Here is a 14,047-nt window from a genome sequence, read left to right on the forward strand (position 1 = left end):
TCTATTCATGTATAACTACAGGGATAACTGTATAGATGTCTATTCATGTTAGAACAGAGGAAAGGTTCTTAGCCTGAGCAGCTACTCCAGCTAATTTACACGATTGTTGTGCTCAGCCTTTACAATCTTGTAGCTGCATTCAGGTATATTTAACCTTTTGGATCCTCCTCACTCTGTCATGTACACTGGAGTGACCCCATATTCATCAATATTAATAGCTCACCTGTTTTTTAACTCTCATAATCGTCTGTTGCTCCTTTTAATCTCAACTCTGTTTAGATTGTGCTGAAAAATTACTGAGAATCCTATTTATTCAAATGAATAAGCTGGTAATCCTGGACATTATATACACACAATGTATAATACATATACACCCACTTGTATTTAATATCCTTGTTTTGATATTTTAGATTCCGTAGCTTTAATCAGCCTTTTTATGAATAGGTGGGTAGCTGCGTCAGCATGCGTAGGCTGCAAAGGAACAAGTAATAGGTTTATTCCATGCTGAAAAAAAGAAGAAAGAGAACACAACGTTTCGGCCGTGGAGCCTTCTTCAGGTGTGGCACCTGAAGAAGACACCTGAAGAAGGCTCCAAGGCCGAAACGTTGTGTTCTCTTTCTTCTTTTTTTCAGCATGGAATAAACCTATTACTTGTTCCTTTTTATGAATAAGTGTGTAACTCAGCCTTGTGAGGGTGCAGTGTGAGAGATGTGAAGTACATTAAGCCTAACATAATATGGTATTTTGTTCAGTAAATAAGGCTGTTTAATGTCAGAGAAAGCTTCCTCCTTCCTTCTCCTGAAAGCAACATGCTCGCCTTGTATAATGAGCCTTTTCAGTGTAACATCACGTCTATTAACTGACAGTGGTTACTAGCTACTAACTGCTAAACACCACCTGTTTAAATGCCACCTTTTGAAATGGAATATTTTTTGTAGAGTTTTGTATATGTAATGGCTGCACAATAACAGCTCCACTATCTGTGTGGAGTCTTTATGTTCTCCCTATGTTCTCGTGTGTTTCCTCTAGGTCCTCCAGTTTCCTCCCACAGTCCAAAAACCTAATTGTAGGTTAATTGGCTTCTGGAAAAATTGGCCCTGGTGTGAGAGTGTTTGTCTGTGTGTATGCCCTGTGATGGACTGGTGCCATGTCCAGGGTGTATCCTGCCTTGCACCAGTTGCTTGCTGAGATAGGCTCCAGCTCCTATGCCACCCTGTAATGGATAAACTGTTAGAAAACAGATGGACGGATCTGACTTCGCTGTTGCTTCAACATTTCTAAATGCTAATGGATAAACATAAAAATTTAATGAATAACTGATAACTAGAAACAAAATGTATTTATGAATATTAAACAAGTTTTTAACTTGCCTTATGATAGACTCGCAGATTCATTGTCTTTTCATCCGTGGTAATTGCTAGACTTATTTCATGGTGCACTTGAATAAGGCCTCTATTCTTTCAAAAACAACAGGAAAGTATCAACAGCTGAAATCTGAGCCAATCTCCCCAATTCATGAATTTTCTATTGTGTCTTCAAAATTAATAATTTCATTTCTGCCTCACCTCTGGTATGCCTCTTGCCCTTCATTCTGAACAAAGGCCTTGCTCTGTTGAACACAATCCTTCAGGCTGGATGCAGAAGCCACTCTCATAAGCACAGCACCAATGTGCCTTTGTAGTACCAGCTGTCCCGGCTTCTAGATGATGAGCCCCAGCTGGGCAGGTTCTATAAAGGCACACTGGACACCCCCCCAAAAGGGTCGAGCAGGGACATCCCTGGAAGGGGGGTAGGAGTTTACACCGACAGTCCCTGCAGTAAACCCAGCCTGGAGGTCACGAAGCACAGCGCTGCACTTTTGTTTTTGCCTTGTTGTTATTTTTCACCTATTTTTGTGTTATTTTTGGTCCCTGCTAACCTCACACCTGTGCTTGCTTCCCGGTTGACTTTTTACCGGTGTTCGCCATGGCGCCATCCCAACCACACTGTCACGCTAATAACTGTATCATAATTTGCTATTACCAAGAGGTCTAAAGTAAGGATACATTCTTTAAATAACATACAATAATAAAAAAAACTGTATTAAATAAAAATGATAATAAAGAGGCAAAAGAGCTTTATAAAATACTAGAGCCTTTCTTTCACCAAATTCACTATGCTATACTATGGTGCAATAAGTACATTGAATTCAAAGAAAGCGGAAAAACAAGAAACAACTTTAATTTTGTCAACACAGGAATAAGAGAAGTCTGAATGTTAGAGAACTTGAAAGTACTTGAAAGTGAAAATATTATCAATCACAGCCATATTATTATATTACAATAATAAGGAAAAAAGCTAATAAGGCCAAAGTACAAACACACAAACTATCTTTAATAACTGCAGATGCACAGTATAGGTTTTTCTAACATCACATAGCTGTAAAGGCACCTGACTGGCCAGCTCTTCTCTTCAGCCTTCCAAAATAACACATCATGTGTCACGTGAATGCTTTTGATTTGTACAGTTTTTGTTGCAATTATTTGGACATTCCAAACACTCTCTGTTTTAAAGTTAATCAGTATTTTAACATTTTTAGAATTGTCTAAAAACAACATGTATGTTTTGCAAGGATTTAGTGAGGTAAGACCCCCAGAGCAAAAAACCTCTGTGTAGGAGATGCCAACTGTCTTCACCCTATGGAGAGATCTGAAGCCACATAGTTCATACATGTCAGCTTTGATCAGCCCACTTAGCAGCACTTATGAAAGCCTCTCCATTCTGCTAATGTAATCATTTTCCCTCCTGATAAGTGGTTACAGAGACAAAGGCATGAAAGAAAACAGAACTTCCATTTTTACTCATGTGGATGTGTGAAAAAAGCAGAAGGCAAAAATGGATATCAAAATGAGATTGTAAATGAAAGACCTTTTTTTGTTCAGTGTCTTTTGTATCCCTGTAGTTGTTGCTAGATGCTTGTAACCTCTATCGGTGTCACAGTAGCCAGCATGTTTTCTTGAATGACTTTCACAGTTCCAGGTGAGGACCCTTCTCTCGGGGAGAGTTGCTTGTGTGTGGTTCCTTGTTTCCTTTTGTTCCCCAAAGCATCTATAAATATAAAAGAAAAGCCATGAGACAGAGAGTTCTTGACTCTCTGGGCAAACAGGAAAACCTTGCTGTGACATCAGTGAGAGGCATGCCACTCCTCCAATTGGCGTTGACTCTCCTGTCAGGCGTTGTGGGGCTTGTAGTGAGCCAGATGACAAATGGGTCTACAGGTGGATGTGTCACAGGATGTCACATTTGTGTGTCTCATTCTTTCCCAAGTGGGTGGGCCAGTCACACAAAGAAGCTGAGCCCTAAAACCTTTGGAAATTCCAAATTAAAAAATAATAAAGGATAGTCCACCTATGTCAACTTTTAAGCAGAGTTTGACATTTTGTATTTTGACCATTACATTATTCGACTACCTAGTTTCCAGTACAATAAATTAAATTGTCAACGAAGCCATTGCAAAAGCTACAATATAAATGTTTCTCATTGGATTACTAGTAGTAGTGAAAACACTCAAATGTGTTGCTAATCCCAGCAATCAAGTGAGTCTCTCATGAATGTCCTTTCTTGGGCCTGGAAGCTCTATTTGGAGAGAAAGTTTGTCTTCATTACTTTCATTACTTCATAAAAAACATAAGAGACTGCAAAATTCCCAAATACAGCTCAGTTATTGCTTATGGGTTTGTATTCATAGCTGGATAAATTTCACATTACTCATACTCTTCTATTTCTGTCAGTTAACTCTTCTCAAGAAACAATTTCAGCATGTTAATGAAAAGGCCTGATGTTGCTTTTTCAACTATAACCATTATTAAACTGATTTGGAAATGAACAGAATAGACATATATTAGATAGGCCATGAAGGCGTTCCCCTTTTTACGTATACATTTATTCTAATTTGCTTGCATCCGCTTCACATTAGATCCCCACAAGAAAATCTAAACACATTAGATCTCCTGGTTGAACTCTGCAGAACAGCTACCTCAAGAAACCTCAGCAAGAAACCTGTGAAACACAGATGGAATTGCTGCTCATTGTTGTAACCAACCTTGGACAGAGGATGTGTCAACATTCTGCAGCCTGAGTCCAGAGTCTAGTCTCTGTGGCTTGGTGTGGAGAAAGAGATAGCACAGCACGCACACGCTGATGACAAACGCAAGGAGGACAAGGGCGGCAATTCCCAATCCAATCAATGCACCTATACTGAACAAAATAGACATTACAACCCAGAACAATCTGTGAATTTCATTAGAACACTTCATTGAGGAAGCTATTGTGAATAAAGGCACAGAGCTTGGTCACACAAGTGCTTGTTGAAGGAGACAAGGACTTTACTGCCTGTGACAAAGAAATTAACCTTGTAGTCAGAACAGAGAAAATCTATAGATTTGTGCTTTAGTTTTAAATTGATCCCCTGATTTTATTTTTTTCCTTTGTCATGGATCAATTTTGCTTATAGTTTAGAACCTCTTTGTTGATATAAAATAAGGAGACAAAATCTCAAGGCTGCTACCAGTTTCGACCATGATATTTGTTTTAACTTCACAAAGATCGGGAGTCAGTACATTTTTTTCTAAGAAATAAAATCAGGCTTACTCTCACAGCTAGCATAAGTTCTATATCACATGATTTCAGATTTTTGCACATCATAAGCTACAACTAACAGATCCATCCATCTGTTTTCTGACCACTTAATCTAATTCAGAGTCGTGGGGAAGCAGGAGTCTATCCCAGCAAACAATGGGCTCAAGGCAGGATACACCTGGATGGGATGCCAGTCTGCCACTGGGCACATAAAGACAAACACTGACATCCTCAGAAGTCAATTAACCTACCAGTATGTTTTTGAACTGTGGGAAGAAACCTGCACACCCAGAGAACATCCACACAACCGTGCAGAACATACAGACTTCATGCAGATAACACCCCAGGTCCAGAATCAAACCCAGGGCCTCAGAGCTGCAAGGCACCCATGCTAACCATTGTGTGACCACAGTGCCCACAATGAAGAGATGTGCTGGAATATACATTTAAATACTTAATAGAGCTTTTATATTTTTAAACATTATAGATTTTAGCATGGTGCTTGACAATGTGTTGAAGGTAATCCATCACTGTCTTTATGAGAATGCATTGGTTCCCATCAGTAGTCTTCATAATCAATATTTTGTTCAGAATACCGATGTTTGGCAATACCATTCACAATTTCCTAGCCATATTACATTTGCAATAACCTTCTTAAACTTAAATAAAGGAATTTGTGAGCTGAAGTACATTTTGCTATATTCTTCCCCCTCCCCCCCCAAAAAAAACAAATCTGCATCTAAAGTTTTTATTGGAAATCAATAAAACCGTGTTGAGTTTGCACCTGACATAGTGCTTTGTGTTTAGACTAAAACATTGTTTGCCATCTGACCACAAAACCTTTTGCAACATTTGTAGCGTCAGTTTAATTCTTTGGCAAACTCCATGCAGGATCTGAGATAAGGTTGACTCATGGATATTTCCTTTGAAAAAAAGACATTTGTTTTTTCAAACGCGTTCCAGTTTTTCTTATTGGCCTATGCAGTTTGGAGGGATGACGTGCTCAACGTACTGTAGATAGATTCACATTACATTTCTTTGATAATTGAGTAGACTTTGCTCAGAGAGATAGTTAATGACTTATATATTCTTTGTCACCTTTACCCAATCTATGCTTTTCAATGACTTTCTCTCTGACTTGCTTTGAAATCACCTTGGTCTTCATTGTTGAGTCTTTACTTGAAATTCACTACCTGACTGAAAGACAATAATAAGGCTATCATTGCACACAAACAGAGGTCGCTTGACCAATTGTGTGGTTCATCCTGTGCAAACAGGACAAATACTTATGCAATGATGTCTTTTCCATTTTTCTTTCATATTAATTATCTCGTTTCTTCTTTTTGTTTATTTTGCTTTGAATGTTTGAAGTGGATTGTGTTTATAACAAATATTAAATGCTACTTCAAAGTGTCATGGTTGCAAGCTTTTAAGCAAGAAAATGTTAAAACTGTGCAAGGGTCTGAATACTTTTGCTTTACTTGTGCCTCTGATTTCAACCATGCAGTGTTTCAGAAAACACAACTAGCCACAACAATCCTGTAAAATTTGCACTGTAAAATTCATATCCATCTCCTAAAGGATTTGCCATATTTCTTTAAAAATATAAATTTTTTTTTTAAATAAAAAATATTTTCTTAAAATATAATATGGCAAAACTTCAACCTTATCCTTTTCTATAATGCATGAATGTGTCCAGTAGACTACAGTACATACACATTTAAAATAAAAGTACAATTTAGTTAAGATATACCCATGGCATTCCATTTAAAAAACACATAGCTTAATATTTAATAGAAATATGAACTTAAGTGCAATAAACCCAATTGCTCAAAGTCTACAAAGACTATTATAGGTATTTTTCATTAACAGTGAACTGACATCTGACAAAAATGATTGTAGCAAAACATCTGATTATATCAATGAAGTTTGTTTTTGAAGGGAAATCCAGAAGAATATCACTTTGGGTTTTTACACTAGACAGATGTGATCTGTAGACAAGGGGCTCCCAGGCCTGGAGATCCACATTCCAAGTTTTTGTTCCAGCCACTCTCCAAGTTACATACTAAACTTTAAGTGACCTAATAAACTGACTACTTTAATTGTTTTCAATTCTTAAATGTGTTTAAGAATTGGGTGCATTTTTGCATGTGTTAAAAGGGTGCCTTTTAACTATTGCATTCCATAAGCCTTTTAATATCTCCAAATGTCTGGTAAAGAAAGTGCTGTCCCACAATGTTCCCTCTAAGCTGTGAGCATGTGCATGCGCACACAGGTCATGAAATCAGCACACATAAGAAATTGAACTGCGCACAAAAAATTAAATTCCAAAACAAATATGATAATAAAATAAACACGGTCGTTAATTGAAAACTGCTAAATTGACCAAATGAGACTGGCCGCGAGAGGCCCAACTTGGCTGTGTGCATTATTACCCCTACTCCATATTCGATATCTATGCTCTCATAGTCTCATACCTCACTGCTCATGATCGCTCCACACTCAATCTCTATGACTGGGCTCGTTGAATCGCTGTCCCGGTCTTTTGGATCTCTATGCTTCTATGAGAATGATTATATTAACAAAAAATAATTTCATGTTTACAAGTCAACATACACTAAATTTAGTGCACACAAATTTTTGTCGCTGGGGAAAAAAGTTGCACAACTTTTTGCGCACACAGGCCATTAAGAATTAGAGGGAACATTGCAGTCAAGCACAACTTGTTTGTTCAGTGAAGGGTGCAATTCAGTGAAGATTTTGGCTGGCGAGAAAACCGGGAACCTGGAGTTCTTTAGGACTGGGATCGGGATCTCTGCTGCAGGAGTCTCTGTGGGAAACAGATGGAATTAAAATGGTTACAGCAGTGGTGGCTGAGGTACACTCCCTTCTTAAGAGGATTTCTGCCTGTCCTATTATTCTTTAAACACATGTTAACACTTCTGGTAAAAAAAGTAGAAACTGTGAAAATGTGTTAATTGTAAGGTTACGTTTCCTGCCTTTTCATTTTCTTTTCATTTACACATTGTTTTAGTACCATGATGGGTGAGGTGAGAAGAATCTTTCAACAGACTGAATCAGGCAACATGTGCATTTTCGTGGGATTAATTCATTGCTGTGAACTTTTATTCAGCATACGTTATTGTGGGGGGAAAAATCATTTTTCTAAATACATAGATTCTTATGGCATACATGCTCAAATTAGTGCTGTTTTTAATCTAATGTTGCAGGAAACAAGGGGTGACAGTCTTACTTGTGAGTTACCTTTGATCAGTGATTGCTACTGAAAACAAGGCATATTAGGGAAAAAAATGGAAAAACAGGGAACCTAATCTTGTAATTAACAAGTGTTCAACATATTCCTCTCACTTTTGTTTTACTTACAGGGTGAAATATGTCCAAAGGAACGAATATTCTAATGTGCCTTCAAAGCTGCATGTGCCAATCTTCAGAGCTACCAATGGGCTGTGAGAGATGAGGACTCTGCTCACCTTCCTCCTAAATGCACACTGCCAAGCCATCCACCATTTTTCAGCCAGTGCTTTCAAGAAAGTTCCCTCTGATTGCACAGTTCATGCATCTCTCGCAACAGCAGCACCAGTTGACAGGTGCCAAGCATGTCATAGAAGTCCCTGAATTGCAAGCCCTGACTGTGCTTGAGCAATCTTGGTCACAGCTGGTTAATGGGATCATACTAGTGAAGCCTGGATTACAGGACATCCAACAGGGCATGGCATGAGTTCTTCTCCTGATTTAGCTAAATCAGCCCTGTACTCCTTTATTTCTAAATCAAATTCTGAGCAACTTCATTCATACAACATAAATGATAAATACAAATCTAAAACTAAGTTACTTAGTGACAAGCTAAAATCATTATTGATTTTTTAAATGTCCATATCTATATTGGAATCCAGACCTTCAGTGCTGTTGACACATTACTCTCCGTCTTCTATTTGTTCACCATACATTTCTTCTTGGCTTTATTCACTGATTTTCAATTGCATCTATTTTGGGGGTTTCTATTCTTAGACTTGTTTATTTGATTTTTTTCAAATGCTTTTAGAAGGCTTTTCCCGCTGTAACAACGAAGGTATTTTAGCAGTGTCCATCCTTTCAATTTTTCATTTTGTCTAATTCCCTCAGATCGAGACCCACCTGAGACAATTCAGGTTTTTAGACCCATCCAAAAGCTCACTGTTCTCAGAAAGGTAAAATAATTTAATTATACCGCTCTCTCTAAAGAATTGTTTTTCATTTACAAATCGACAGCTCTTATGCCTTGTCTCCTTTAATTGCATCTGAAAAACAGTGATGATTGATGTGTTGCATGCAGTACTATTAAATATATATAAATAGTACTTAAAAGACTAAGACAATCTGAAAACTGTATATTAATACCATCAAAAATGATATTTCCAGTTCATCTCAATAATACAATTCCTTTAATTTTAAAAAAGACAAATGATGCAAATTAAAAATTCTAACAATACAGAAATTATACACCTAACCAAGTTATACACTTCATGTATTTTAATAACATTACAATTTACTTAGTATCATGTTTAAGATATATTGCATTACATTGCTGAAAATATTAGCATAAATAGATAATCATATGGTAAAGAATTATTAAAGAAGAACTTATAGTTAGTATTGCAATGTAATGTAATGTAATACGGTTGTTAACACATCACAATTTTTGGAAAGAATAAGGATAAAAAGTATAACCGCCTTTCAGAGATCATTCCTTCTTTAGAGGTATATGAGAAATTGTAAAAAAAAACAGGAACTCTTTAAATACATAAAATTGTCACATGAGATTTATTTTACCTTCTGAATGAAGACAAAAACAGAGTAGTATGAAATAACTAAAGCCTGAAATAGAAAATCTATTGTTTGTTTTCACAAATAAAGTACACTATGGAATGTGAAAATATGGACAAAATCTGTCACGGCACTATGCAACAAATTGTTTATAAATAAGCCACCAGTGATTTAAAGGGAGTTTTTGTTCATTTTTCCAGAAACAAATATTTAAAACAGCTTTCTTCCTTTTAAATGTTCAATGTGCTCTTATACATAATAATGTATTTCTTAAACATTTGGATTGTTAGACCATTTTGTTCAGTTCACAATGTTTCAAAACTAATTCTGATAACAGACATAGAAAAGTCCTTAAATAATTTCCCGTCTTTTACCTGATGGAAATTTACTGCACCACATATAGCACAATATTGTTTCCCCTCTTTCTTTGGTTGATAACACAAAAAGGTAATGGCATCAGCTAATATTTTAATGTAGTACAGAACACTATGGAAGTGTAGCCAAACTTTATTAATCTGAATTCTGAAAACATTTCATATAAGAGCACTACTTTTAATTGTTTTTTTTTTTTCCTTGAATAAAGTCTTACAGCCACCCTCACAGCGTGCATACAATTTTGTGAAAGAGAAGCTTACCTCAGGGTCCACATATATGCATGCTTGTAAGGGAAGTAATTGCCTGGCTCGCTGCAACAGTATTTCATGTCTTCAAAGCCACAGCAGTACACCAGTTCAGAGTTCTCCGGGTCTCGTGGGCACGCAAAGCTCTCCACATACTTGACGTCTGTAGTGTAATAGCTCTTGCATATGTGGGGCTCTTCTGTCATTGTGAGCGCAGTGGAGCCAGGCACTGAGAAAATAGCATCAAGGACAGTCTCCGGGGGGGATAAGCAGAGATATGCTCTCCCACGTCTCCTATGCAGGGCTCTGCTTCTGACTAACAGGGTCTGAGTTTTATCCACAGCAGGTAACTATGATGACACTAAGGAGGTGGGCTTCATGCTTTGTCATGAGGGAGGTGGCTCTTTCTGTTGATGATAAAGCAGACTCAAACTCAAGGCCATGGACAAAGAGTCAAGACCTAGCTAACTACTCACAATGCTAGCATGCCTAAGCAACTGTAACGCTGATCTCAAGACTTTGTCATTAATCAGAATACCTTTAGTATTTACATTACTGGCATTTTCTTCTGTCCCATTGCAGTTTAACACAAACTGCACTTTTGTTACCAGATTACTGCAGCCAATTATGAGTGAATAATTAAATTGCAGAGTAAGGTATAATTGTACAGTAAGTCAGTGCTGGTCACGAAAATATATATTTTTTTACAAGGAACAGAACACAAAAACTAAAGAAAAGACTTACTTGGCGCTATGAGATTGCTAGTGGGGTGGCACAGTGGTTAGCATTACTCCCTTGCAGCACTGGGGTCCTGGGTTCAATTCCAGAGATGGAGTGGTATCTGCATGGAGTTTGTATTCTCCCCACATTTGCATGGGTTTCCTCTGGGTGCTCCAGTTTTCTCCCACAGTCCAAAGACATACAGTACTGATAGGTTAATTAGTTGGTTTCAGTGGAAATTGTGTGCATGTTTGTGTCTGTGTGTGTGTGTAAGAGTGTGGGATTTTTCTGGGTGTATCCTGCTTTGCGACTGTTTCTTGCTGGGTTAGACTCCGGATCCCCCCTAACCCTGAATTGGATAAAGCACTTAGAAAAAACGGAAGGTTCCTGAAGATGAAGTGTCCGATGCCCTCCAAGCTCTACTGCCGTGGTAGTGCATCCAGACAGTACAAGCAGAATAACCAACACCTAGACAGTGCTTGGGCATTTCTGTCATGTTATGCTGCTGAGCAGCGATTAGCAAAGGGATGGACCCTATGCAGGCAGGGTATCACAAAACACTTATTGTAAGCAACAGGGAAATCCAAGGTCGTGGACAAAGACTACCAAAAGGGTCAAGAAGGCAAAAAACTAGGAAAAACTTCACAAAGGGAGTCCAAGACACATTCCAAAACTTTAGCAAAAAGTCAGGAAGGATTCCAAAGAAGGTATCACAATAGTATGCCTGTAGTTCACAAGGTCTAAACCAATACTGAGCAGTGAATAAACAGGGAGAAGGGTTTAAATAGGCTGAAGGGGAGGCATGGTGATGAGTTAACAAGGTGTGGAAGTACTTGCTCTTGGTTTGGGTGAGCTCTGGTGGCAGGATATTGGAACATGTCATTTGCTCTTATGCTTCCTAGGTAACCCTGCCTTCTGACTGTTCAATGACAAAGCCATAAAGTGGATGGAGGCTGGGGGACACTCAGACACCCAGGAGGACTTGGAAGGCTGAGAAGTTTCTCATGAATTTGATGGTTTATGAATAGTCAGATTGGTTAATAGTTGCACCAGTTGGCACATCTTGAGCTGCCTGTAACTAACTGAAGTGAAATGCAGCATGTGGATACATTTTGAAAAGTTTCATTGTTTAATTATAAATTACTTCCCTGACTGGGAAACCACGTTTCCGAATTCAGAGCAAATAATTGGAAAGTGTCTTTGCTTTCAGTCTTTGCACGTTAATCATGAGCATTTGCAATGTAATTCACATATAAATATAAATAAAATCATCTAGAATATATAAAATAAAGAAGGTAGTGCATACAGGGGGTCCGCAATATATGTCGGGTTTTGGGACCATAGGTTAGACTAACAGTTTCACTTGTATCCATTACCATATAAGTACACAAACATTTTTAAACTAGATTTACTCTAAACTGCCACTCACTCTTATCCTGATTTACCTATCATTTTAAACATTTTAAACAATCTTATTTAACTAAATATCGTTTGTATGGTTTTACCTTGAGACGTGGAGTTGTGCTTGATTGTTAATGCTACAGGGCTTTGTCTTACATTCAGCACCTGCTCTATGCTTGGAGCTCATTGTTGCACGGATGGAAAAATATTAGAAAAGTCATCTCTGCTTATGCTTATCACCAGCTACGCACGATGTAAGATTTCTAAATAAAAGTCACTTAAACAAAAACAATGTACTCAACGCATCATGCTCAAACACTCAGGATTATGTGCTTTGAATGCAATGATAGCAAAAGAAATTGTATCAAGCCAAACTACCTGTTACCAACCTCTTCAGGGATTTAATGTTACCCAATGCATTTTACTGATGAGCCAGGTGATGGTGCTCATCTTTCATCATTCTGATGCCACTCAAGGGACAGCCCCCACCTGGGAGGGTGGCTGTACCTTTCGCAAGCCCTCACACACTTTGTTTTTCCAGATTCCACATCCAGATTTTATAGGCTGTTTCGTCACCAATGTTGTACACCGGTAGATTAAAGTCTTGAACAAAGGTAGCTACAAGTGAACAAAACCTTGAAAGGAACCGATAAAATTAACTCAGAGGACACAGAGCTAAAGACAGCCATAGACAGAACCCCAAATTAAGAGAGTTAGCATTCAGGACTGAAAATAAGAGGCATAAGTGTGCACGAGGAGCTGTGGGTGGGTCTCTGAATAAGGTTGTACAGTTACGCTGTCTCATCATTGAGATCAGGCTTTGCACTGGTTTGACATGGTCTGAACTAGTATACCTACAGTATGAAAACACAGGGATACAGGAAATTTCTAACCAATGAAAAACATGTACAATACATATACTTCAATATTGTAGCATTCAGCTCCCCTCTATTGGCCTTTGCCCTTTGAACTTCTCCTACAAGCTTCCCCTCCCCCTCTACACCCTATATAAGGGCAGCACCCCTACTTTTCTCCTTCTTTTGACAGCATGGCAAATTATGGGAGGCTGTGCTCCCCCTTTCTCTCTGTACCTTCAGTCTCCTTCCTTATCTCTCCCTGGTGAACAGTACACTCTTATAATCTAGAGGACAATAAACCTTCCTGCCTTTTCAAGCTGCATACCTGCCTCGTTACACCCTTCTATGTCGCAGTTCTCAGCTGAACCAGGTTTGGGGCCAATATGGCAGCAGGACAATAACAGCAATACCTGAAGTGAGATTTGAACCCACAATCTCCTAGTAACAAGTGCAGAACCCTAAGCACCACCTTAAACTACAGCTATTAACAGAATATGTCGAATTTATTATAATTTATTATATATTAACGGTCATTACTTTGTCAAAGTATCAGCAATGGTCATCTGTATAAATAAGTACAAAACTCTTCAGAGTGCTGAACAGGCAAGAAAGAAGAAACACTTTACAAAGCTCTTTTATAGTTATTGACTGCACAAACGTACGTGAGCATTTTGTGTTTTGATGGTTCTTGACTACTTTACGCTCAAATACTATTGGATCAATACAGCTAAAATCTACTATGAAATTAAAATGTCTCATTCTGCAAGACTTGTAGTCACTAGATGTAGTGTGGAGGGCTGATATGTCATGATTGTTGTTTTGTCATTTGTTTTCTATGTTAGTGTGACAGAGCTCTATTCAGAGCTCTATACCTGATATGATATTATCTAACCAAGTTTGGGGATTGAATCTTTTCTTGTTAGATATAATTCATGTATGAGTTGTATCATCATAACAAAGAGTAATGGACATACTGGGGTGCAGTAAAGCAAACAAATGCAACAACCA

At 38.0% G+C, this 14,047-nt stretch overlaps 1 protein-coding gene across 1 annotated transcript; it reads right to left on the reverse strand.

Moving 5' to 3' along the window:
• Positions 1-2,947: 2,947 nt before the first annotated feature.
• LOC148837872 (protein shisa-like-2B) lies at positions 2,948-10,267 on the reverse strand. Its single transcript, XM_088911986.1, has 3 exons — positions 10,077-10,267; positions 4,082-4,236; positions 2,948-3,087 (listed from the first exon to the last, which is right to left on the reverse strand). The coding sequence occupies exons 1-3, from the start codon at positions 10,265-10,267 to the stop codon at positions 2,948-2,950; spliced, it is 486 nt and encodes a 161-aa protein (XP_088768112.1).
• Positions 10,268-14,047: the final 3,780 nt, after the last annotated feature.

This window comes from Atractosteus spatula, chromosome 3, assembly GCF_055471065.1.
Source record: "Atractosteus spatula isolate fAtrSpa1 chromosome 3, fAtrSpa1.hap1, whole genome shotgun sequence".
Taxonomy (NCBI): domain Eukaryota; kingdom Metazoa; phylum Chordata; class Actinopteri; order Semionotiformes; family Lepisosteidae; genus Atractosteus; species Atractosteus spatula.

Bases quoted from the DNA above. Each gene is read 5' to 3' on its own strand.
- LOC148837872 (XM_088911986.1), bottom strand. From the start codon at position 10,267: ATGACAGAAGAGCCCCACATATGCAAGAGCTATTACACTACAGACGTC. The intron at 4,237-10,076 runs GTAAGCTTCTCT...TATTTTGTTCAG, and splicing joins GCATATATGTGGACCCTGAG to TATAGGTGCATTGATTGGAT. The intron at 3,088-4,081 runs GTTGGTTACAAC...TTATATTTATAG, and splicing joins TGACACATCCTCTGTCCAAG to ATGCTTTGGGGAACAAAAGG.